The sequence below is a fragment of the Contarinia nasturtii genome, unplaced genomic scaffold, assembly GCF_009176525.2.
Source record: "Contarinia nasturtii isolate CC-2019 unplaced genomic scaffold, AAFC_CNas_1.1 Cnas_scaffold_414, whole genome shotgun sequence".
NCBI lineage: Eukaryota > Metazoa > Arthropoda > Insecta > Diptera > Cecidomyiidae > Contarinia > Contarinia nasturtii.
Window position 1 is genome coordinate 5,733,021 of NW_022197768.1, and position 25,472 is coordinate 5,758,492.

Sequence of the window (25,472 nt, forward strand, 5' to 3'; positions counted from 1 at the left end):
TGAACCAACACTATACTCTAGTATTTTGACAGTTCTGGCTATTCAGTTGTGTAATATCTATCGATGTGTATGTACAAATATATATGTAGAATTGTAGATACGGGATGTTCTTTATAAACATTTTTCATTGGAGAACTACTTAGTTGCATACCATGAAAAAATTAGCAGGGCCGGTGTAAGCAATATTTTTAGTTAACGTAACGGAACCTGAGAAATTTTGACCATAAGTGTTTGCCGAGAGATAGATTTGGTAAAAAAACTTCTGATGGAAAAGTTTCCATATTTATTCTGCCGTAAACATCAAGAGTCTCTTTAGAAAAGCTGCTTCTCTGATAAAAGTGCTATATATTCGGCATTGGGCGAGCTCTGTTGTCATTAAAATGAACTCTCATTCTGTTGCGATGCACAGTTTGAAAGAGAAGCACGCAAATTTTTTTCCAGTGAATAGGTCGGGCTACAGCTATAGCAGTGCTATTTTCACAGCTCCTATCCAGTGAAAATAGCACTGCTATAGCTGTAGCCCAATCTATTCACCGGTTTTTTCTCAAAACATTCTTGGAATTTTCAGTGTTATCCACTGTTTACGTAGGCACGTATCCAAATGTTATTGTGGATTCATCGTGGTTCAATAGCCTTATTTTAACCGAAATTCTGTCTTAAATACGCATATTTTTTTCGAGAAAAATAAACAACCGTCTGTTCAGAATCAGCGAAAATCGGTGAAATAAAAAAAAAATATTTTGAAAATGTGTTTTGAATCATCATTATTGCAGCTCTGATGACATAAATTTTTATTCTTATTGTTAATGACACATTGAATTTAATGCATAAATACATATCTTGATACATATACATAAATATATACATGCAAACCGATATATGTATATTGGCAAAAAAAATCAGAGTTTAATTTTCATAGCTAGAATTGGGAATGTATTTTATATATATATATGTATGTCAGAAATACTTCCAAATAAAAAAAACATAGGAAGGTGCATTGCCAATCATTCATAAATGGATGCATTTTACGAGCGTAAGAATTCCACAAGAAATTCCACGCGTTACCCGAATAGCGCTAAATATTTACGGAAGCTAGAGACATATTTCAGCCTCTGAATATATAAGCAGCGGTCGCATATGGGCCAAAACATCGAGTAGTTTCCGTGCTTGTCCGATCCGGAGCGAAACAAAAATCTTTTTCCGAAATCGAGAAAAATGAAGAATATTATTCAGTATTTATCTTTAATAGTCGTATAGCGCTATTTAAATGGCCGTATGTAGCCCATTTGTATCCATTTGTGAATGTTTAGTCAATGGAGTGAGTGATTTTTTTCTATCGTTAAAATTAACTACTCGTATAATACTAATTAAGTATCCAAAAGCTATTTCCAGCGTTAACAAAATAGTGATACTATGTTTAACGAATTATTATCGAATTTTGTTCATTATGTGTAAAAATAAAATGAGATTGGGTTCGCAAAAAACACAAAAAATATATGAAAAATAATACATCAATTTTCAATATAAAAATTTTCTATTTAAATTCATGCTATATATTGCATACACCGACTTTGAAATTGTGCATTTTGATTTAAAAAAGAATAATACTTTATATAACCCAGGGAAAAAACAATTTATGCTGGACGCAAAAAAAGTAAAAATTATGGGGTTTGTTTAAACGAAATTTAAACGCATATTGAACGGTTTGATCTTTAAAAAATGTCATAAAACCACTGTCGTGCGTGGGACGGAAACAGAAACTTTCAAATAAATTTAAAGCTACATATTTAACAATTTATCGCGGGAATGCGTAATACGAGGTTTACGTTTTGTGTTTCATTTTTTATAATTTTTTTCTTTCAGAAATCGCAATTTATCGTTAATTTATCAGAAATGAACATTTTGCATGGGAATATAATAAATGTTGTTTTGTTTTCTCTTTTTTTCGCTTTGCTTTTTTCAACCTAATTTCCAGCGAAATAACAAACTGACAAAAAACAAGATTGAATACATAATCTAATAAATGTAACGTGCTTTAAAAAAATTTACTTTCTAATATCGTAAAATGAGAATCCCATTCGACAACCGATATATTTCAAACTGTGAATTTGGTCGATTTTCAATAAGTTTGCTCGTATCTCTGATATAATAATCCCCGATATCATATTTTAAAAAAATGAAATGTAAAGGAAATATGACCTTAATTCACCATATGTGTCAAATCCAAAACCGTTATCGATCGATACTGTGTTTTTTTTAACCTTTTAACTTGATTTTGAGGCTCAAGATTAGTACAGAATTCATATACAAAAAAAACCAAAGCACTCAAATTTTCACAAATAAGCGAATAAATGTGTGTGTGTCTGTAACATTCGGAAAAATGTTCAACGATATCAATAATATGGATCCATTGCAAGTAAGCACTTTGAAGGAGTAGAAGGATTTTTTTTGAATAAATATCGAACCATTGAGAAGAAAATGATCTTATTTTGACGAAACAATTTCGATGAAACGTAGAATACGCTCTAGATTCTTGTATAGTTCAATGAATGCCTCAAAATCAGTCTTAGGTATAACTAAATATTATTTCAATCGTCCTGCCGAAGCGACCTTCATATCTGCCGAACTGATATTTTCGGCTGTTTGATTTGATAGCATTGATGTATCGGCCATTGGCAATGGTTTTGCAACACCGATACGAACAACACCTTTTGGTGCACCTTTCAATGCTTGTACGGCTTGATCCAATGATGAATTTTCTAAATTCATATCGTTTACAAAGAGTAAACGATCGCCAGGTATTAGTCGGCCATCCAACTGTGCAACACCACCGGGCACAAGTGATCGAATCACTATTAATGTATCATTCGCATCCAATGGATCCTAATCAGTATAAAATAATTAAAATTCAAATTGTAAATGAATGATGTGGTAAATGGATGTGATTGTAATAATTTGACATACCTGATAGTCCAAAATAGAGAAACCAAGACCACGCTCGCCTTTAATTAGTTCAATAATTTGTGGATCAGAACTCCACATTGCCAATCCAGTCAGAGGCTCAAGCGATCTGTGAATGAAAAACATGTATTTGTGAATATGTTAATTTTATAATTGCAGTTGATGAAAATAAAGTACCTTGATTTCAATTTGGAGAATGAATCATCCGTTCCGCCACCACTTGTTGCCAAACTGCCATCGGATTTTGCTTTTACAAGACGATCAGATGATGGCATCACCTCTCCAATAGTTGGTGTTCCACTCAATTCGAAATCCAACTTCTTTCGAATGTTTTCTTCGGTTAGCGGTTCTTCTTCTTCATCAATACGAGCACACACCATGCGTACATCTTGCGGCAATTCTTTGAGTATTGCAACCACCTCAAGATGATTCATACCAAGCAAACGCTGCCCGTTCACCTCTGATTAGAAATAAAAATAAAAAAAAGTTGAAACACAAAAGAAATCAGACACGCACGCGCTAATGCATATTTCGTTTATTTACCAAGAAGTTCGTCGCCTGAACGAAGTAATCCGTTTTGCCCAACTGGTCCTTCCGGTAATATAGATCGAATATAGTGATGTGGTCTAACTTCACGTCCACCTTCAACGTCAACGGTTCCCTCCAATGAAATGCCTAATCCACTTGATGCGGTAAATTTTCGAATTTGCGCCACAATAATGTTTGTCGATTCACCTAATACTGATTGCCATTTGTTCATGATAGTATTTTCTACATCTTTTGCCAATACCGATTCAACCCAGTACTTTGGTTTATCTGACGTCACTGAACCAGCAGCATCTAAGTTTTGTGAATCCGTGTCGGTTGGTGTTTTTTCACTCACACCATGTGTTTCAATGTCAATATTTTCGATGCCAATTTTGGTCGTTTCAATGGAATCACGAGTTGTTGCTAATTTACGTGTACTTAAATTTGCCAATGGATCAATTAATTCTTTTGATGGTGTGTCGGTCAATTTAATGGTCGATGCCGATGTATAGCTGCCATTTTGTTTAGAATGTGATGATGTCGATGTTAACGATGGTCGTCTGGTAAGCTCAGTTGTTCCAATGCTTTGTGTTGATGATGTCTGCGAACGTCCAGCTGGTGGTGGAAATATTGTTCCACTTCCACTTGGTGTTTGTGGTTTTAATTCGTTTGCCGCTATTGCTTGTTGTAATTGTTCATATTTTGGTCCACGCAAATATCTCTCCAATCGTAATGATACGACTGTTCCACTTTTTTTAAGTACTTCAACAGCTTCGTGGTTTGTAAATCCTTGCAATGATTGATTATCAACTTCGATAATACGATCATTTACCTGAATTTTTCCACTCAAATCGGCCGCACTGCCTGCCGAAACGCTTTTCACAAATATGCCCGATAGTTCTTCTTTTTCACAAACGTATCCGGCTATTGTGATGCCCAAACCGTTTGCATCTTTTTTCAATTCGACAACAAAACGTTCCGTTTCCGGCATATCTAATTCGTCCATTATTGGCAATGACATTTTTGAACGATTCACAATCGCATCGTCGACACTCTCACTGAATATAAATTTATCATTTGCGGTGGGTGTTGGTGTTGATTGTGGTGATGAATATCCAAGTATATCAGCATAGCCCGCATCCATTAAGTAACGTTCCAATTTACTTCGGTCCGAAAGAAGCCTATAAAGTTTACCCGATACAATTGTATTATTAATTAGCTTGGTATGTTTCATATTTATTTTCAAAATATTACCTTGCTGGAACAATGGCTGATGATTCAGCCTCTTGGCTACTGCTTTTGACTGGATCAATTGGCCGGGCAACGACGAGCCGAACATGCGTACCAGATCGTCGTAGTACGTTGGCCACTTCTTCTGAATTCATTCCTTGTAAATTTACATCACCAATTTGTAAAATATGATCACCGCTAATAAGACGACTGTCACGATCAGCAACACCGCCCGGTTTAATTGTTTTAACTATTGTGCCCGATGTTCGTGCACCAATTATTCCAAAACCCAAACCAGTTCCATCATTTACCAATTCAATTGATTGAATTTGTACACACTCTGATGCCATAATATCGGTTGAATAGTTTGCTGTGTCATTGGTTGCTGCCGATTGTGGACGTTCATCGTCCAAACGACTGACATCCGAATGTTGATTGTAATCTAATTTACTTGAAATGCTTGGGCTGTTTGGACTTCGTGGCGATAATTGTGCAGATGGTACACGTTGCTCGTCAACATAATCACCGCCATACATATCCATGGCCGGTGGAACATTTATTATTAAATCACCTGATAAACTGATATCAAAATCATCGGGCAACCTTATTGGAAATTAAAATGGTTTCAATCATGGACACATATCAATTCTAATAACTAAATCACAATTGCACAAGGTACTTACATAGATGGATGTTGTAGTATTTGCGAATTTAATTCAGTGGCTGAATCTTCGATTTGGATAATGCTGCGGAATATCGGATCTTGTAATATATGGAGAATGGTTTTAAGGCTATCGGCCGTGCTTGCTTGCAATTTCGGAATGTCCGAATCATCGACAGCTTTTTTGATGGCCTCAATTTGTTGCAATGCTTTCGAAATATCCAAATTGGTCTGCATTGTGATTGATTTTTGAATAAATTGATCAGCACACAAAATCAAAAGCAATTCACTTCAACTCGCTCAAGTTTAATTTATTTTTTATTCAAAATATTTCATTGAATTTTTTGTTCAGAAGGCTGAATGCACCTAATAAATATCAATGTTTATGTTTTGTCACTGTTTGGTGGTATTTGTCGCAAAACCCCAAGTTGTGCACAAATTCAAACGATAATTGTAGCACCACACGTAATCAAATAAACAAAAAAATTAGCAGAAATAGAAAAATATATGGAATGTATGTTGTTTTCAATTTTGAAAATAAAAATTATTCTCTTCTTTTCAATAAATCACAATGTGTGAGTGAAAAAAAGTCTATGTATATATACATCAATTAATGATGAACAAAACACATCAATATGGCGCTGTTGTCTTTTTGGTTCCACATTTTTTCGTGTAGGCGGCACTATCAGTACGAAAACATTGAATTCTTTTGGAAATGACACATTTCAAATCATATAGCGCGAATAAACAAGCAACAATATTTTTTTTTAATTTAAGTAAAATTACTGTAGAAATAGTTAACATTTATTATAATTAGAACAAAATTGTGTCAAAATTAACATAATTTATCTAAATTATATTCGTTTAGATATTTGGTTGCAAATAATAAACATTTAATTGATACCAAAAATAGTCCAATTAGAAAAAATATGATAAACTCGGACAAAAAGTGCGTCATTCCCTTAATTTTGCACGCGATAACGCTAACGTAACGTTATCGTTCCCTTTACTTGATATGAGAGAAAGAGAGAGAATTTGTGCAATTGCATTACCAAAAGGTAACAATTTATTGCACTAATTTTTGTTATAAATTACATTACGGAATTCTATTTGTCAACAACGTCGATAAAACAATCACTCATGCGCCTATGTTTCAAGCGACAACAAAATGCCATTTTTCTCGCGATTTAAAAATAGAACATGATACACAGCAGTTTAATTGTTTTATTTCTTTATGGACACAATTTCTTGCTATTTATTCAACATTTCGTTCATCTTAATTAACAGTATTGCTACTTACGTTTGTCTTCCATTCAATTTCTATTGATCCAGCCATATATGCATGTCAAAATGATAAGCAAATAAAATGAATGAAACAAGCTATTTATTTTTCTCTTTCCATTATTTATATTCATTCTGTAATTGTACTAAAACGTACGTTTATTGAAAACTTATTTTTCCTCTTACAATCACACGAACTTAGTAAAAAATAAATTACATGTTATACTCTTTTCAAAACATATATATTTTTTTAAATTGATTATAGTGTGTGTGTATGTGTGAAAATTGCCCTTTTTTTAAAATGATTTTCTTTTCCTAGCACTTTAAAAATGCTTGCAATGCATATAGTTAAATGGGATTCTGCTTATGTTTTCGAGTATGTGTGTGTATATATGTGTGTGTGATATCATCAGTCGAAACCGTATGCAGCCACTAAGTGATGTTCATAGTAGTTGCTAGCTCGTTTTATGATAATTTAATTGGGAAATAAATCGGCTAGTATATCTTTCGTTGCTTGTGACAGTCGATCTGGGAACTGAATTTCAAATGCAATCAATAAATCGCCACGTCTTGATGGTTCTTTTGGAAACGGTAGCCCTTTGCCTTGAATACGTTTCACTGTATTTGGTTTTATCACTTCGTTTGATGTATTTAGAGTGATTTGTTCACCAGTTAGTGTTGGCACACGTACTGTAATACCGCACAATGCTTGTCGCAACGTTACTTTAGCGGTGTATCGAATATCACTTGCTTCACGTTTGAATGTTTGATGTGGCTTATCGCGAATGATGAATACAATGTCGGCTGGTATTTTGCCGGGCATCACATCGCCTTCACGTTGGAATGTGATTTTTGTGCCAGCCTTCCATCCAGGCTTAACCGTAATATTTAGCACTTTTTCTTCTTTGCGAGCTGTACCATCTGCTTGCATTACCTAAGGGGAGAATCACAAAAGAAAAGAATTAATTTAAAATAATCGACAAATACAATTAATGTATGAATGTGCTTGCATTACCATTCGTGATATTTTCATTTTTTTTTGTGCAACCTTTGTCGATATCCTCTAGGCTTACGTACAAATCATGTTCAATCGGCGGATCTTGTTGTCCACGTTTTCGATTTGGTGACTGATTGTGCACATTAAATGATTGTGAACGAAATGCACCGCCTGGACCACCACGACCACCTGGCCCACCAAACATTCCATTAATATGCGAATATGCATCGCCACCGTCATCGTCCATACCGCCAAACATGTTCGATTCAAACATTCGGTTGGGATCACCACTGGTCGAAAAGAAGATATCAAATGGATTCGAACTACCAAAGAACTGTAAAATGACAAAAGTAAGAAAAAATAATTTTATTAGCACGAATATTCATCAAAGAAAATTCAAACGAAAAGTAAAACAATTCTTTAAAATGTGTTCAATTTATGACTTTATTATGATGCTTACCTGTGCAAATGTAGCCCGTGGATCGCCGTGGAATTCATATGTGAATGTTTGTCCACTATCACCCGGACCACCTCCCGGTGCTCCACCATGTAATCCCTCTTCGCCATATTGATCATAGATATCGCGTTTCTTTTTATCAGATAGCACTTCATACGCTTCGGCAATCTCCTTAAATCGTTCTTCGGCGCCAGTTGATTTGTTTTTGTCTGGATGATATTTTAGTGCAAGTTTTCGATAAGCTTTCTTAATTTCATCGTCACTTGCACCCTTCTGGATGCCAAGAATTTTATAAAAATCTTTTCCCATTTTGTCCTCTGTGATTTTCTACGGAAACAGAATCAAAAAAAAAAATTGAAAAACCAAATCACGGGTAAAAAACATACAAATTTTTCTTTTCTTTCTTATATCTAACAATCGGTCATTGTTTAATGTGACCGAAAAATAGGTTTGACCACTGTAACTAGAAAAATAATTAAGCTAAATTGCAATCCGAATTCAAATGAACGATTTGCTTCTCCGTTTTGTGTGCAAATGTTGGGCTATTTTCATACTTTATGACATCGATGATGTGCGATGATTCTATTCAGTACATTTTTCAAACTATTTCAATTCTAGTGAATAGAAAATTGAAACTCTATGCATAAAAATATTGGACTTGTTCAATGGACAAAAAAGCGACTTATACATAGTGAACTGCGTAATGACAATATGTAATGTGTTAATATTGAAATGTCCTTGATTCGAACATACACAGACAGCGAAAAAAAACTTCTGTATTCGATATTTGCTCAGCGATAGTTAATCACGACACATGACAATGATGCAATAAATGGACGATTTAAAAATGTCACTGTTGCCTTTAGTCTCTTTCTTTTTCTCACTTACGGCTTGAAATGACGATTCTTTTTTTCGTGTTTTCAAAACCGAACAAACAAAAATGACTTGTTTTGTTCAATACAATGTCCCAATATATCCATTCATTGGATCAACATATGTGCCGAAAACAATTGCAAATTACTGTAGAATCGAAACACCACATTATAACCACGCACAGTCGTTCCACAATAATGCAATTTTTTTTGTTATTCGTTTCAAATATGGACCATTTTCGATTGAATGACATCAAAATTTACATTTAAAGCACGATTATTTATTTATACATCGATAAATATGTATGTTACGAAATGTTATTTGCGATGTAAAAGATTTTGCAGCTAGTATGGTAGTGGCAAGGCAAAATTATAACGAAATGAATTATTAATTGGAATTGATTTATTCAAAAAAAAAAAACATTAAATTTATATGAATCGCAACTGATGAAAAACAAATCGCTGAAACACACCAATTTTACGCATTTAATTTTACAACAGAAAATTGCACGCAATAAATTTTTTTTTTTGTTCCGACTAAATATTATCAAAATAATTAAAGTAAATTGGTTGTCACTAATAATGACATTTAAATAACAAAATATTAATACTTACTTTTCAAATGTTTTCACACAATTTCTTTTTTCAATGATAAACTTATAAACAATTCACTTTTTTTTTCTCCTTCGTTTGAGATGGAATTTTTTTTACTTTTAAATATAAATTTGTATAAAATGATGGTTCACGTTTATTTGATTGACTTCAGCAATCGAAATATCAAAATTAATATACAGAAAGAAATTACAATTAACTTTTCGACGACTTCAAAAATAATAATTCACTTAGCAAATTCTTCACTTCAAATGCTTTCGTATGAATGTCTACGTGCGATGACTGCAATGCTTATATATAACGTCAATATTGTGTTCTCGAAACTTCTAGACTGAACGATCAACATCTATAACATGCCAGAGCCGAAGCACTCGTATTTCCTCGATTTGTATGGAAGGAAGCGTAATTCGCAATTTACCACACCACTATGCATAGATTGACGAAATACGTTCAAGAAAATATTGTTTTAAATTTTGTATGTCAAATTTTTTTTCCAATATTATTGATTTGTATTTTTTAAAAGAATTTTTTCCTGGAAACATTTCAAAAATAAAAGGAGGTAAAAGAACGTTTTGGATTGCCATATTTGAACGTTCAATCGGGCACACAATTGCAAATTCTTTTGTAACTAACTTCAGTTGGTTGTAGATGGCGGTCATGTCATTTTAATAGCAACATTCTGTCTATTCAAAACGAAACGTTCAACAGAAAAAAAAAATTGTCTCTTGTGTTTTTGTGACTAAACCCATTTTCTCCCAATTTTATTTTATTTAAGTCTTTAAATGGTGTTTTTTTTCTATTTTAATCACTGATTTTTTGTTTGTACATTAACACATCATAAACAAATTATATTTAAGACTTTCTTTTTGTTAAAAAGTAGTGAAAATCCATAAAAATGCCACGAACCAAGCTCAACAAAAAAGTCACAAACAAGCGAAACAGAAACAGTACGGCAGATGAGTTGCGTTCAAATGCCATTAGCGATATTGAACGAGGTATATTATAGAAACAAATACATTGCATACAAAATTACAAAAAAAAAAAAAAAACAAGGAAAAAACGTTAACACATTTGAATCATTTTTTCTTTCCTTTTGGATCTGCATACAGAAATGGATACGATGCACACCGAATTTAAGTTCAAGCAAGAGGAGCAAAGAGATCAAATACGCAATCATATTGCAAACATTAAATCGAAATTGTCAGCTGCATTTCTTGAATTGAAAATGGGCGCACTCAAAGAATTGGCTGAACAATCAATTAAAACGTATGAAGAGGTACAAAAACACATAAACATGACCAGCGGACCGTTGGCAAATATTACAAATCAAACGCTCAACAGTATTAGTGTGGCATCGGTTAAAAAATTGTCACGAACAGATGATGGTACGTATGCAATTGATTGTCATTATTTATCTATTGCAATCGCGCGATTTTTTTTCTTAATTTTTCAAAATTAGTGGTGTTTAGTCTATTTCATGTTAATTTGCTTAAAGGTTTATGGGTTTTTTTTCCCCAACTAATAAAAATCTTTTCTTTCCTTTCCCGCCATTTACATACACACACAAACACATGCTATCTGTCATAAATTGCTTTCTTCTATTCACAATGCACAATCAATCCCATCAATTCACAATGCACGCCCTAACCCATTTATCATGCTCAAATGCATCGTGCAAATAAATACACAGGCTACCTTACAGGCGACAGTGTTCGATCGGATGTATCACGATCCGCCCGGCCAGTTGGACCGTATCAATCAGCCAAAGCAAAATCACGACGTCGTAGTCGTTCATTGAGCAGTGTCATCGAAAGTTATACAAAAAATGCACCACGAACACAACAATTGATGAATCGAAATGGACGAGAATCACGATCAAAATTCCGTACACCAGTTAATAATCGCATACAATCGCTTAGCGCTGATCGCATGATGAATCCAGTCACACCAAAATGTGAGGCTGGCAAAGCAATGGCTATGCTACGTTATGCAAAACAAGGTGAAACGGTTATTTCCCTACAGGGCAGCCCAGTTGTTGCAACCAGGTAAACAAAATAACAAAAATCATCTTTCGTCATCAACCAAAACACTCAAATTAATTGGAATTTTTTTGTTATTTTCTTTCAGTGTATTGGGTAACAATGCCAATTTGAATATTCCATTAGCTGATGGTGTGATTTGCATTCAACCCGCAATGGGCGGTATGGTTGATCGAGATTTAGTATCACGAATTGACAAGCAAACACTAGACGATTTGCGACAATTGCAAGATAATATCGACATGATTATGCAATGTGTGGCCAATCCGAACTGAATCATCGCGCACACACACACACACACTCGCCCATACAAAACACGAAAAATTACGAACAAATTTCATCTCTTAATGTAGTTAAGCTTCATTTGTCACATTTTTCTCTAGACTTTCTTTTAGTTTTCCTTTTGATTTATTAGGTATTAATAAAACATTGTATCACATGCGATATTTTTGAATTTCGTGAATTAAGAACAAAAATGTATTTCTTTTATTGTAAATATGTCAGTTCATTGGACTGTATAAATATTTTTTCTTTTTTTTTTCAAAAAATGTTATGCAGAACTGAAACTTAATACAGAATTGCGATTATTAAAGAAAAGAAAACATTTTTAGCAAGCGTCAACTTGAATGGCTTTGGCATGAACTTCATCTGTATGTTTTATTTTTAATTTTGATTTTCTCTTGTTTGAAAGTCCATGCCTTTTTCTGTTGAATTACAATAATAATTTGAAATATTTATTAGGTATCAAAAAAAGTAGCCTATAAACCAAAAGAAAGGAAATTCCAAATAGAAGAAAAATAAATTATGAAATCATTCATTAGAACATAATATATAAAAACCATACTATCTATTTCAAATATCCATTGTTTTTCTCTTGTAATTTATTTAAATATGAAACTTTTAAAACGAAAAAAACCGTCGATTTGTTTCAACTTCTTACTTAAAATTGTATAACTTGAATTTGAACAGTATGAAGTGTAAGATAGCCATCTGCTGTTGAATTTAAGAAGCAAAATTGACATTGCGCCAAGTTATTTATCTCACATTCATATGACAATTCATTGAACTGTTAAACGGTTCCTTTGTTTATATTTATTTATTTTATTTTATTTTTTGTTAAAATATAAGGAAATCCTCATCGAAAATGAGCACATTTTCGGGGTTTCTAGACGAAATCGAAAATGTATCGGTTGATCGATTTACAGAGGCCAATTTTCGATCGCGAGCATTTTTCCTTTCGCATTGTCATATGGATCATATGGTTGGATTGAATGAAATAAATTCATTGAATCAATCGCTACCGGGCCCATTGTATTTAAGTGAAATTTCCAAAGTCATAATCCAAAGGCGATATCCGACCATCACAAATTTAATTGCTTTGAAAACCGGAGGTATTAGCGAAAATTCAAAAAGCAACATTATTGTATTCATATTTTTGTAAATAAAAAAATAAATAAATGTTGATTTTTCAGAGACAACACCAATATTGTTTGGCATTTCGATATGTGATAGCAGTGTAACCAAAAAAACATCGGTTACTGCAATACCAGCGGGTCATTGTCCTGGTTCAGTGATGTTTTTGTTTGAACAGGACAATAAAAAGATACTGTACACAGGCGATTTTCGGTTTGTTAAATACTGTGCTTTTTTTCTCTATCATCATTCATTGATCACAATAAATGTTTGCATTTTCAACAGTTTATATCGTAATGACATCGAAACGATGATTGCGCTGAAAAAATTTCACGAAAAAATCAATTTGGACTGTTTATATTTGGATTCAACATTTTTATCATTGGATTATCGAAATTTTCCACGGCAACGCGATAGTGTTAATACAATAATCGATTTGACTGAAAATTGGCTTGATGCACATCCAAAGAATGTTGTATTACTACGACCGCCCGCCAACTATGGCTATGAATTCCTCTTGGTGGAATTGTCGCAATATTTTAAATTTAAGATACATGTCGCTAAATCAACATACAACGATTATTTGTATATTCCAGAATTTGATTCATACATAAGCAGTAATCCGTATTATTGTGGTCGAATACATTTGTGTTCGCCAGACGATGGTAACACGGAATGGAAATCGAAGACCAGTACTTGTTTATCCAAGTTGGACGAACGTCATATTTGTATCATACGACCGACAGCAATGAAATGGAAAAACTTGAATGAAGATGAAAAACACTATGAGGACGTCGTCGGTGTGGCCAATGCATTTTCGGTATGTTATTCAAATCATTCAAGCTACGATGAAATTAAATTTTTGATTCAATACCTTCGACCGACGACCGTCAAATTGAATGTGCTACCGAATCAAATATGCCAAAGAAATGAAATGTATAGCATTTTAGATGATATCACCAAAGAATATAAAGTAGAACAACCGCAAGATGTTGACATGGCCAATGAAAAATTGGTCAACACCAAATATAATTTCTTAAAAATGACATCGTTTACCAACAAACGATCCATGTCCATAGCCAAAGATGACATTTCACAACTGAAAATCAAGCGACGTCGAAAATTCTAGACCAATTGTAGTAAATAACATTGTATTTTAGCTATATTTGTATGTTTTTTCATCTTTTTTTATTTCATTTCTTTTTTTTTTACAACAATTGTATTTAAAGCTTAAATAAATCAATTTTAATACACTTTGCGAGAAACAAAAAAAAATACCGAACCGAATATTATTATTAGTATTATTATTATTGACTTATGTCGCTGATATTAAGCAACGAAATATGTGCTGGCAAAAAGATCGAATGATTTTTGCGCATATGCTGCCGTAAATTGCCATTAGATTGAAATTCCTTGCTGCACAATAGACAATCGAATGTTTTGTGCATCTCCTTGACGTGACTGTAGAGATCGTTGATTTTGGAAAATGTGGATAAACAATATTGGCACATGTGGGATTTACGCATATGAATCATTAAATGATGTGAACCAGCAAACGCTTTTGGGCAATGACTACATTTGTATATTGATTGTGTATCACCGTCAAGTTCCATTGGTGACATGCACAATTCATTAATTTTATCCAAATCGGGTGGTATCACAGCTGATGGTTTCAATGTTTTGATTTTTTTGCGATACGAATCTTGTGAATCTTCATCAACATCGTGTCTAATGTCGAGCGTGTCTTGTAATTCATGTTCATCGAATTCAGCATTTGCAATTATAAAATGTGGTAGACCGATATTCACACCGATATTGACACCGATTTTCTTCTCAGCCGTTGTTGTCTTCACATTCGGTGCTGATTCACTAAGTTTTGTCTTAGTTTTGCGCAATTTTCGTTTGGCTGGTGAATTTTTGGCATTGCTTGTATTTGACTGATCGGATATTTCGAGTTCATCGACGTCATCATCAACATATTCCACCAGTCGATTATCTAATCGCATTACGTTACTATGTTCGATTTTCATAGTTGGTTCAATTTTGAATTTTTCGTCAGATTTTTTAATTTGTTGCCAAAATGAATAGGCAAAAATCAAGGATTCGCTACACGTTTCACACAAATGCACAGACGCGTCCTAACACCAAAAATGAAATGAAAAAAAAAAATGAAAACAAACCATGCAAAGGTGAAATTTGGATTTTCGCTGCAATTTGAAACACAAAGGCTTACATTGTTCAACACGGAAAAACAGTTGTATGCATCAATAAACATTACATCGGTGTCGTTACATTGAAATTTAGTTTCCCATAAGTCATGTTTTCCATCTTCACCGCACACTCTGCACAAACATTTGGCTGGACTCGATGGCGAATCCATTCCTACTCTTCGTTTTTATTTCAATTGAATTATTACAATTTTCGATTTTATTTTGTGGTAATTTTTGTATCATCATCCATATATCAACAATATCTAGATTCGCTGTCAAAACGCACCTTTGATATTCGGGTTAACCGATGTACAATCGCGAATCGTTTCAAACAATGATTCGATTGACAGTTTTTGTTTTTTTGCGCTTAAATAATGTTTTTTTTTTTTAATTTTTAATTCATTTTAATAAAGTTCGACCAAAATCAATCAATTTCATAAAGTCGGTAGCTGTTAATTGTCTGCAAGCCATAAACTGTCGTAATAAAACTGCAACTGAGTGTGAGTGACAAGGTTTACATAGCTCATCAAGAACGCATAACAGAATGTTATACTGAATATTGAGTTGAATTGACGTTTCTCCGGTGCGTACTATATTGTCTCTGTTTTGGTTAAAATGGCGTTTGAGAAATAAAAGAAGTTTTACATGTGTAATTTATCCGGTGAGTTTCATTTCTTTTTCAAAAAACAATAAAAAAAATTACGACATATTCGATTATCGATAAAAACTAAATATATCGCTTGCGAATGCGATTACATTGTGAACAAAAACATCATGATATATAACATTTTTGGGAAAAATTAATTGAAAACAAATTCAATCTCCAGTGTGTTTGTGCTCGGAACAATTGCAGTTGAAGTAGATAATTTTTGGGTATTTGTTTGATTGGACCTTAATAAGAAATTCGGTGGGTTTTGAACATTTTCTTTTTTTCGACAAATTTACGATGATTATGCAAAAGAAAATTTGCTCGTCTTTTATGTGCCCTAAATGGGGAACACTACATAAAAACACATTACAACTATACACTCATAAAATTAAATTATTTGTCAAAAATTGATCATTTTTCATATCGAACCATTGTTCCAGTGAAAATCCATTGAACCGAAAAATAATTCAATAATTTTTTACCTTCAATTTTTTTTTCACTTTGTATAAATTAGGTAACATTGACTAATAAAGTGAGTTAATCGCAATCAGCGAAAAGAAACACATACATATACGCGTGCTGAGTATTTTTCATCCACATTGTTTTCTACGGAAAATGCATAAACATTGAAGTGCTATCATTTTTGTGCGTAATTGAACATAATATTTTGATCAATCACCAAAAATATGGTATACGTTATGTTACTGTATGGCAGACAAGAGAACATTTTCTCTTTAAACAGATTTATTCTAAAGAAACGAAAAACAAAACAAACAATCAATGTATTGCAGTGTGAAATTACATAAGAATTTTTTGTGTTTAGCCATTCGAAGAAACATGCAAAATGTACATTTGGTGAAAACCAAAACACAACAATTCCAGAATTACATTATTCATTCGGTGATGTTTTTTCATTCGTTTTGTATTCTATCAAATTCGAAAAATCATCGGATGTGTGCTAAAAACGAACAACAAAACACTGTTTGACGCAATTCTATTTTGGTTTGTATAAACATGAACAATCCGTCTGTATGTGTAAAGAGTGGTTTTGCGCTCAATTGAAACTATGTGTTGTATGTATTGTTTATGTGTATTTGACAACGTTTTATTTTTCGTCATTGTTGTTGTTAATGTGAAAATTCGTAGGCAGAGAGTTACAGTTAGATTGTGAAAATACATGTGATTTTTTTTTCGTTGACTCGCCGTTTCAATTGAAAATCCAAAATAATCGATGATATTTTGAGATGATTTAATTGGCCTGAATAAAATATTAATCCATTGTTGCAATCGAAAAAAATGGAAAATTTGCGCCAGATGCACTTTGTGATGCATGTTAGAATTGCACATCTAAATGCAGAGGCGCATGTGAGAGCAAAGAAATTCGCTGTATCACAATCATGTTATTCTCACTGTGTATTGAAATAACGCGTATGAATCATTGCCGTTCGGAACGGTCACACATTTGGTGTGTATGTGCTATGTTGATCCAATATGTGTAAAAAGAATTTGTCGAAATCGTGGCATGTGTTCGAATGTGAGTGTGTATGATGAAATAAATTAGCAAAAATTTCATTATTATTATTTTTGTTCGATGTGCTGCGCTTGCGTAATACCTATTTCGCGCATTTTTTGATTTCTTTGCGCTTCACTCTCTTAGATTTGAAACTTGGATGTTGATGCCGTTGCCGTCGTTGTCGTCATCGTCGTTGCGATTGCCGTTGACATTTCTTTTTTTTCCCTATCAGTTCATTCATTCAATTCGGTACACTCTTGGTCTCAACTGAATTTTCCGAACATTTGTTCGTCAGTTTTATACGGTCGTTGCGATCACTTTGCCGTTTATATATTTTCTTTTAAATATCGATGAGTGTGCTACAAATGTGTGCCGGGTAAAAGTGGTTTATCTGTCGATTTTCTTCATCTGAACAAAAAGAGTAAAAAAAATCTGTTTTTCTTTTTTGCTTTATTTTTACACCTATACACGTATACATATTTACATTCTGTACGTTGAATGAATCGAAATATATTGTTTATTGAAAATCTTCGCATGACAGATTATGGACAATTTTTCCCTTGGTTGTGTATAAATTGCAATTCTTCGATTGATCTGATAGCTATATTTATCTAATGCGATGATCAAGTGATTTATCATTGCAACAACGCATACATTCTTGATATCATGTACACATGATATTGTGCAAATAAAATAAACATTATTCACTCGTTTAAACACTAAATATAACATCGATACGGAATGAAAATACAGCCAAAAGTCAATGTATTTTCACAACGTATATGTTTTGAGTAATTGCCATGGATTCGATAACCAAAAGAAAAATATTTAATTTGGTCATTATCATATGATATAAAGAAAAAACGTTTAAAGCAAGATCAAATTTAAAAATCAACGTAGAATGATGTGAGTGACGGTTTGAGCGCCGTCTTAAATATATATTCATATAGGCGTGAAAGTGTCTAATCAAATTTTAAATTCATTGTTTTTGTTTGTCTGGATGCAATTATTATGGTTTTCTTACGATTATTTCGAAAACGTATAAATTTATTTAAAAACAAAAAGCCGTTTATATTATTTTTAAACTATTATTCTAGTTTTGTGTGGCATTTAAACGGCCATTGAATGTGAGAGTATATTTTTGAAAATCAATCGCCACATCAATTCAGTTCCACAACCCAATCGAACACACGGTACGGACACGACCGTTCGTACACACCAAAAATGTTGATGTTTCGCTAAAAAAAATGTGCGATGCCCAGTGAGATCATACAGTGTGATTTGAATAATACAGAGTTCCCAATACTTTCCAACGAAATTTTAAAAGAAGCTGAGAAAAAAAAAGACTCTTTACATTTGATATGAGATATTTCATGAATCTGTGATAGAATAATACATGAGATCGTTTAGCTATTTTTAAAATTATTTTGAGGCCAAAAATGTCGTCTTGTGTATTTTGATTTGGTGTGAAACCGTTTATATATATACTTTTTTACTATGCGAGAAACGTTGTGAACGAGAAGGCGGTTTCTCACCAACCAAATCTAACTAAATTGACTGTTGAGCAAAATGTGTGTGCAAGACGACGAAGATGTTGTCGCGAACGTTGAATGCGGGAAAAATCGAGCGATTGTTAGATGAACTTACGCACTTTCACGTTTTGAATTGAATTAACAACATAGCAGAACAATATTTTTCAAAACGACCGTATTTTTGCTTTTTTCATTGTGCGACCGTTTTATGAAGACAAAACGATAAAGATCGCAGTCATTTTTTAAACTTCAGAAGTTCAATATGATATTATACATATTAGGAAATTCGAATAACTAACTAATTTGTATTTTATTCCAAAAATAACAGACATGGTTTGCTATGAGGAAGGAAATGCACAATGTATTCATATAAAAAATATGATACCTGGTGCTAGCACTAAAAAAATTACACTTATGGTGCGTCCGTCTAACAGAGTGTCCACACTTTTCAGCGATATAAAAAATCAAATGCAGGTCGATAATTTTGACATTTCATTACAAACATCAGCGTCAGAAGAGGAGGAGGTAATTTAATTTCAAGAAATACACAAATTTATGTTCCCATAATATGTGTCTAAAGTTTTATTGCTAATTTCCATTATGACGTTATTATTATTTTTGCGTAGATTTTAATTAGTGAAAATGAGGATAAAACATTATCGGAAATAGGCATAGATTTTTCATCGACAAAGAATAAAACAACGATTAAACTAGTGCCAACCAGTCAATCAGTGCATCGAAGATCGGCTATTGTGAGTGAAGCTGATTCAACGTTACAGTTGGATGATGAAGAATTGGCGCTCGGAGCATCGGCAAGTCCGGTTGAACCAACAAGTTCACCGATTCCATTGCCACTGTTCAGCGAAGAGCCGGTGACACGGAATCACAATGATTCGATTTCCTTATATCCATGTACGTGCAACACACGTGAAATACACATCATCGATACTAAAATTTAAATGTATATATTTTTTTGTAAATATTTACAGCATCTTCCTCACGTTCATCATCTGGTTATGTTGGTCTAGTAAATCAAGCGATGACCTGCTATCTCAATAGCTTATTACAAGCTCTGTATATGACGCCCGAATTTCGAAATGCACTGTACAATTGGGAATATGATGGTACAGATGCTTCCAAAAATATACCGTATCAATTGCAACGGTTATTTGTTAATTTGCAAACATCAACGAAAATGTCCGTCGAAACGACAGATTTGACGCGTAGCTTTGGTTGGGATTCAACTGAAGCATGGCAACAACATGATATTCAGGAATTATGTCGTGTTATGTTCGATACGCTTGAGCAAAAATTCAAGGATACAGCACAGGCCGATTTTATCAATCGTTTATACGAAGGCAAAATGATTGATTATGTTAAATGTTTGGATTGTGGAACGGAAAAATCGCGTGAGGATAAATTTTTGGATATTCCATTGCCAGTTCGACCGTTTGGCAGTACAATTGCATATGATAGCGTTGAAGAAGCACTACGTGCATTTGTCGAACCCGAAACACTCGATGGAAACAATCAATATCATTGTGAAAAATGTAATAAAAAGTGCGATGCTCACAAAGGATTGAAATTCTCAAAATTTCCGTACATTTTAACGCTGCATCTTAAACGCTTCGATTTCGATTACCAAACATTTTTACGCATTAAACTAAACGACAAGTAAGCAACAAAATATGTTCTTTGTCATTGGAATATCATTGGCATTTGTTTACATTAACAAAATTGATGTTTCCTTTCATTATTTTTTTTGTTGTTGTTGTTGTTTACTTTCAGAGTGACTTTTCCTCAAACGTTGAATTTAAATAGCTTTATTAAAGAAACTGATATAAATACGGCATTCGGCCATACGAATAGCTCGTCATCGTCGTCAAATCATTGTGATACAACGTCCTCAGAGCATGGTAGTGTAGAAAGTGCCATCAAATGTGACGATTGTAGTACAACCGATTCTGGATCCATTTTAGAAGAAGATGTAGCCACAACCAATCTAGCGAATGCACACCATCGAACTGATTTGGAGGCTCAAGACGATGATGAGGGCATCGATATGACCAGCAGTAGTACAGAGACAAAATCAATATTGGGCAATGATCCAGGACCATACAATTATGAATTGTTCTCAATCATGATTCACTCAGGTAGCGCATCTGGCGGACACTACTATGCATACATCAAAGAATTTGAAAATGGTGAATGGTTTTGTTTCAATGATCAAAGCGTATCTCCGGTAAGTATCATCCAAAACCAAAGTCCAATCACGCGTTCACATTCAAATCGACGAAAATAATGTTGAAACAATATTCAAATATATTTTAGATAAGTAAAGAGGATATTGAAAAATCATATGGTGGTTCATTGGGTACACGAACATTTTATTCAAGTGCATATAGCTCAAGCACAAATGCATACATGTTGATGTATCGACAAATGGATCCGCGCCGAAATGTGTCAGCCATAAAGCGAGAAGCTTTTCCTGACCACATAAGGGTACGTAAATATGCAAAAAAAAAAACTTATAAATGAAAAAACTAAATAGATCGTTTGAATCTTATTTGCAGAAATTGCAGAATACATTGAAAGAGGAAAGTGAAAAGAAACTGCGACAAACCGAATACAATTTGCAAAAGTATAAAGTGTATTGGTTTGATCAGCGTACCCAGCAAATGGCAAATGTTCGCATGTTTATGGATTCAGATGCTACTTTGGAAGATGCCTTGGAAAGTGCATACAAACGTTTTAAATTGCAAAATATTGCGTCAATGTCACGTTGTCGTCTGGTTGCCTACGACAGCAACGAAGAAAATGTTTTATGCAGTTTTGATGGAAAAGAATTGGAAAAAATTCGAGATCTATTGAGCGAATTATCATCATCCGAATTATTGTTGGAGATTCGTGACGAAGATTCGAAATTCGATGTTTATGTACCTGGTGATATTGAAACAAAAGTGTATACCATTGATATATGTTCAGGGGATATTGATGGTCCATACATTGTTCGCATACATAAGAATGCAGTCGTTAGAAAATACAAAGAGGTGCTAGCCCAAAATCTTAGCATACCGATTGATGATATTTCATTGGCTGCATTCAAATATTCAGCGCCAGCTCTTCTGGATCAAGACAATGCAATACTTTCGGATGAAGATGTAAGTGGCAATGAATCTGGATTTTTTTCGCTTTTCTTATAATTGTCTCTTGTTTTTTTTTTTATTTATAGGTGAATCACAAATCAAAAATATTTGTCGCTAAACGAACTGTATCAAGTGATTCGAAGAATTTCTTAAAGATTGTCGAAAAATCCAATCATATCATTTCGTTATATTTTACGTTACCAAAAACTGACAAAGGTACAGTTCGATTGAAATTATTATTTTTTTTTTTTCATAAAATGTGTGCTACATCAAATACTGATATTGATTTGATTTTTCCATAACAGAAACATTGGAAAAACTGTCGATTCCATCCTATGATCCAACGGCAACGAAACTTTCGCCTCGAATTCATAATAGTTTAGCCAGTAGTCTAACGAGTAGTCGATCACGTCAGGTAGAAAACGGTGATGTTGTCGATGCTGTCATGAATTCACCGCCAGTTGTTGACTACAGAAATAGTTCAACGATGAATCCTCATAATCAAATGGAACCGGAAAGTAATAGTGAAGACAGTAGTTTGAGTGATGGTGATCGAACATTGGTTGGTGATGTTAGTCCAATATTAAGTGCAAGCAATTCACCGGCATGTTCTGAACGACATTTGTCCAGTCCAGAAGATCATACCAAAATCAATGGCGACGCTTATGGTGATGATGACACCGATATGCTTGATATGATTCAATCGAAAAAATATTATTTCAAAGCAAATTATTACGAAGAGCCAATTGTTGTCGATAACAATGAAGAGCCAATTCGTCGAACATTATCGGTATTGGTCGATAGTCACATGAATGTTGCAAATTTGAAACGTGTACTTGAGCCATATATCAAAGTTCCTATGGAATATTTTAAAATTTTCCGACACAACTCATCTCAAAATGAAATTGAATGTACGAGATTAAATGATGATTTGCGATCGTTCAAGTAAGTGCTTTCTTCAATTATTTAGTTATTTGTTTGTTATTTGATGTTTATTGTTTATTATTTACACTTATTTAACACAGTGATGGCGAACGTTTAACCATTGAATTGGGACGAGCACTTCGTAGTGGTGAATATAAATGTAAAGTTTACTACATGAAATTGTCAGAGATAAATGATACGAGCGAAACGCTTACATTTTTATGTGATTGGATTTTGTGTAATGGTGCCAGTGTTGGTAAAACAAAGCGCGAAATTTTAGCTCAAATCGCTAGTAATGATCCACAATATGAAATCCCATACGAACGTTGTAGATTGCGGAAAAAGAGCGCCAATGCTCCTGGCAAAATCTTTTTGGATGATCAAGTGTTTGGTGATGATGTAATTTTGCTTTCGAATTATGAGGTTCGTTGGTTACTCTATCTTCGTAACATTTTCATAAGTTCTGACTCAGAGTCATAACGACGATCAATTTTATAACAATTTTTTGTTTGTTTTATTTGTTGATTTAGATTATTGTACAAGAGCTAGAAGACCAAAATCAACAAGTTTCAGATGAAAAAAGCTTAACAATATTCATTCGTAGATGGTATCCGTCCGAAATGAGACTGGGACCATTTAATGAAATCACCATTTATGGTAATATTTGAAATTTAATACAAAACTAAACGAAACGAATAAAATGCTGTCTATTTACACAGAAAAAGATAATATGAAATCGGCTCTTTCACAACATTCTGGCATCACCGAAGAAAATGTTGAATTTGCTAAGGTAAATCAGACTCAAAGTGTGAATATGATTATGATTTAATGCGATTTTTTTTTGTTTCGATTTTCCGATTGAATAGTCGCAAGGAACGTTCCCCAATCACAATGTTAGCATACTAGAAATTCACACGTCGATGCTATGGAATTCAAATCCAACCACATTAAATGAGTTCCCTTTGAGTAATTCACAGGATGGCATCATGTTCTTCTATAGGTACGCACACTAAGTCCATTGAAAGAAATCCAACAAATGTATTAATTATAACATTATTTGGTTCACTTTCTGCAGAGATAAAACGGAGGAGCTGAAACAATTGTCGCCAACCGAAAGACAAGAATTGAAAAACCAAGATGCACGAAATGGTTACGGTGCATCCAATTCATATGATCGCATGAGCCGGCGACGAGAACGGGCACTTAAAATATATGTGGATTCGTCACCAAAAAAACGAGACGAATGAAACCATCAACAAATCAAAATGCATATAGTAGCTAGATACCATACAATAAACTCATTTTTTTCTGTAATTAAAACTTTTAAATTAATTGCTATTTTAATTGTTTTTTTATAAGCAACATCCTAAATGCAAAAGTGAGACTTATATTTTTATTTTGATAAATAGACACGATCTTTCTTTCGTTCTCAATGCAAATACATTGTACATCTTATCTCTTATAGTTACGTGAATGAAAAATAGAACGAATACAACAAGCTTGAAAGTTAGAAGCGACAAAATAATTAAATTTAAATCGTTTTAACGCACAACATTGAATAAATGTGTTTTAAAATCAAATTTTTGGCATTTATATATTATTGATTTATCTACATCATTTTTTATTTAATTTCGAAATAATTTTCATGACTTTCAGGATTTTAACTTTTAGGTCAAATTCGACTTTTAGAACTTCAAAACGTTTATTTTAAAAATTTTAAATATCCATCATATTTATGTGCAAGATTTCTGTAATTTTCTTTCCACATCTCCAAAAAAAGAAAACAATAGAATTGATTGTTATAGGGATTGTAGCAATGTAAGTGTTTTTATAACCATGACAATCTTTTCTATTGTTTTCACTCAATTTCAGCTCCTGACGAAATCTGGCTGAGCTGATTCATCTGGCTGAAAATATCTCATTATAATTCTCTAACTACTTGACTACATGATTATTTAATGAAATTTATATTATTTATACACTGTATATAGACGCTGTAAATATCTAAGTTCAGCCAGCATTTGGCGGTGAAATAAATCTAATCTAATCCAAATCGTTAAAAATGGTGCATAACCGTCGATAAATGCTCATAATTGTCATTTTCGAAAGTCATTTTCGAGTTGCCCCTAGAGAAATGATGTTCCCATCTTATTTCCACATCGGCCAAAAGTTGCCAAATAGATGGTCAACCGTGGAAAATTTCGTATATTTACAAGAACTATTTGGTTGCGAGTTCGGGCCCAAAAGGTGTTGGCATAGATGATGACGAGCTTTCCTAGTGGTCGGATGACCCCCCTAAAATATGTTTAGGAACCCTCAAGAATTTTGGAAATGTGGAACTTTTTTTTGCTCTTCATTTTTTTGGCCGAGAAAGTTCTTCCGATTTGCTAGGGATTTTCGCCTCAAAAAGTGAATTCGAAAAAAAAGGTTTTCTTGTCATTTTTGGA

General features: G+C 33.4%; 6 protein-coding genes across 10 annotated transcripts; 3 read left to right on the forward strand and 3 right to left on the reverse strand.

The window, feature by feature from the left end:
- Window positions 1-747: 747 nt before the first annotated feature.
- Window positions 748-5,944, reverse strand: LOC116338609 (patj homolog). The gene is made up of 6 exons (XM_031763998.1): window positions 5,403-5,944; window positions 4,744-5,322; window positions 3,505-4,670; window positions 3,139-3,421; window positions 2,965-3,070; window positions 748-2,883 (listed from the first exon to the last, which is right to left on the reverse strand). The coding sequence occupies exons 1-6, from the start codon at window positions 5,615-5,617 to the stop codon at window positions 2,584-2,586; spliced, it is 2,649 nt and encodes an 882-aa protein (XP_031619858.1). The 5' UTR covers window positions 5,618-5,944; the 3' UTR covers window positions 748-2,583.
- A 940-nt stretch (window positions 5,945-6,884) lies between these two features.
- LOC116338593 (dnaJ protein homolog 1-like) lies at window positions 6,885-8,798 on the reverse strand. The gene is given in 5 exon segments (XM_031763965.1): window positions 6,885-7,595; window positions 7,677-7,700; window positions 7,702-7,992; window positions 8,119-8,442; window positions 8,670-8,798. Coding segments are annotated over 4 exon segments (1,080 nt in total). The 5' UTR covers window positions 8,425-8,442; window positions 8,670-8,798; the 3' UTR covers window positions 6,885-7,136.
- A 1,511-nt stretch (window positions 8,799-10,309) lies between these two features.
- LOC116338594 (borealin) lies at window positions 10,310-12,077 on the forward strand. Of its 2 annotated transcripts, none has more exons than XM_031763967.1 (4): window positions 10,310-10,594; window positions 10,709-10,984; window positions 11,302-11,644; window positions 11,727-12,077. In XM_031763967.1, exons 1-4 carry the CDS (start codon window positions 10,495-10,497, stop codon window positions 11,911-11,913), a joined length of 906 nt encoding a protein of 301 aa, XP_031619827.1. In that variant the 5' UTR covers window positions 10,310-10,494; the 3' UTR covers window positions 11,914-12,077. The 2 variants fall into 2 exon arrangements, with proteins under 2 accessions (XP_031619827.1, XP_031619826.1); XM_031763966.1 differs by having other exon boundaries at window positions 10,317-10,594; window positions 11,290-11,644.
- Window positions 12,078-12,678: 601 nt separating this feature from the next.
- Window positions 12,679-14,305, forward strand: LOC116338474 (protein artemis-like). Of its 2 annotated transcripts, XM_031763755.1 has the most exons (4): window positions 12,679-13,029; window positions 13,111-13,264; window positions 13,337-13,871; window positions 13,979-14,079. In XM_031763755.1, exons 1-4 carry the CDS (start codon window positions 12,783-12,785, stop codon window positions 13,982-13,984), a joined length of 942 nt encoding a protein of 313 aa, XP_031619615.1. In that variant the 5' UTR covers window positions 12,679-12,782; the 3' UTR covers window positions 13,985-14,079. The 2 variants fall into 2 exon arrangements, with proteins under 2 accessions (XP_031619615.1, XP_031619614.1); XM_031763754.1 differs by having other exon boundaries at window positions 13,337-14,305.
- Window positions 14,306-14,314: 9 nt separating this feature from the next.
- LOC116338475 lies at window positions 14,315-15,795 on the reverse strand. Its single transcript, XM_031763756.1, has 2 exons — window positions 15,285-15,795; window positions 14,315-15,189 (listed from the first exon to the last, which is right to left on the reverse strand). The coding sequence occupies exons 1-2, from the start codon at window positions 15,429-15,431 to the stop codon at window positions 14,359-14,361; spliced, it is 978 nt and encodes a 325-aa protein (XP_031619616.1). The 5' UTR covers window positions 15,432-15,795; the 3' UTR covers window positions 14,315-14,358.
- LOC116338473 (ubiquitin carboxyl-terminal hydrolase 47) lies at window positions 15,729-24,353 on the forward strand. Of its 3 annotated transcripts, none has more exons than XM_031763751.1 (14): window positions 15,729-15,922; window positions 19,284-19,480; window positions 19,582-19,867; window positions 19,945-20,629; window positions 20,744-21,197; window positions 21,287-21,457; window positions 21,529-22,116; window positions 22,188-22,317; window positions 22,407-23,046; window positions 23,127-23,448; window positions 23,556-23,682; window positions 23,745-23,815; window positions 23,892-24,025; window positions 24,101-24,353. In XM_031763751.1, exons 1-14 carry the CDS (start codon window positions 15,907-15,909, stop codon window positions 24,270-24,272), a joined length of 3,993 nt encoding a protein of 1,330 aa, XP_031619611.1. In that variant the 5' UTR covers window positions 15,729-15,906; the 3' UTR covers window positions 24,273-24,353. The 3 variants fall into 3 exon arrangements, with proteins under 3 accessions (XP_031619611.1, XP_031619613.1, XP_031619612.1); XM_031763753.1 differs by lacking the exon at window positions 15,729-15,922 and adding an exon at window positions 16,067-16,168; XM_031763752.1 differs by lacking the exon at window positions 15,729-15,922 and adding an exon at window positions 17,719-17,844.
- Window positions 24,354-25,472: the final 1,119 nt, after the last annotated feature.

Bases quoted from the DNA above. Each gene is read 5' to 3' on its own strand.
- LOC116338474 (XM_031763754.1), top strand. From the start codon at position 12,783: ATGAGCACATTTTCGGGGTTTCTAGACGAAATCGAAAATGTATCGGTT. The intron at 13,030-13,110 runs GTATTAGCGAAA...TTGATTTTTCAG, and splicing joins AATTGCTTTGAAAACCGGAG to AGACAACACCAATATTGTTT. The intron at 13,265-13,336 runs GTTTGTTAAATA...CATTTTCAACAG, and splicing joins CTGTACACAGGCGATTTTCG to TTTATATCGTAATGACATCG.
- LOC116338594 (XM_031763966.1), top strand. From the start codon at position 10,495: ATGCCACGAACCAAGCTCAACAAAAAAGTCACAAACAAGCGAAACAGA. The intron at 10,985-11,289 runs GTACGTATGCAA...ATAAATACACAG, and splicing joins ATTGTCACGAACAGATGATG to GCTACCTTACAGGCGACAGT. The intron at 11,645-11,726 runs GTAAACAAAATA...ATTTTCTTTCAG, and splicing joins AGCCCAGTTGTTGCAACCAG to TGTATTGGGTAACAATGCCA.
- LOC116338609 (XM_031763998.1), bottom strand. From the start codon at position 5,617: ATGCAGACCAATTTGGATATTTCGAAAGCATTGCAACAAATTGAGGCC. The intron at 3,071-3,138 runs GTACTTTATTTT...TTTCATTCACAG, and splicing joins TTCTCCAAATTGAAATCAAG to ATCGCTTGAGCCTCTGACTG. The intron at 2,884-2,964 runs GTATGTCAAATT...TATACTGATTAG, and splicing joins TCTCTATTTTGGACTATCAG to GATCCATTGGATGCGAATGA.
- LOC116338473 (XM_031763751.1), top strand. The intron at 22,117-22,187 runs GTAAGTGGCAAT...TTTTATTTATAG, and splicing joins CAATACTTTCGGATGAAGAT to GTGAATCACAAATCAAAAAT. The intron at 23,816-23,891 runs GTAAATCAGACT...CCGATTGAATAG, and splicing joins AAAATGTTGAATTTGCTAAG to TCGCAAGGAACGTTCCCCAA.
- LOC116338475 (XM_031763756.1), bottom strand. From the start codon at position 15,431: ATGGATTCGCCATCGAGTCCAGCCAAATGTTTGTGCAGAGTGTGCGGT. The intron at 15,190-15,284 runs GTAAGCCTTTGT...TTTTGGTGTTAG, and splicing joins GTTTTTCCGTGTTGAACAAT to GACGCGTCTGTGCATTTGTG.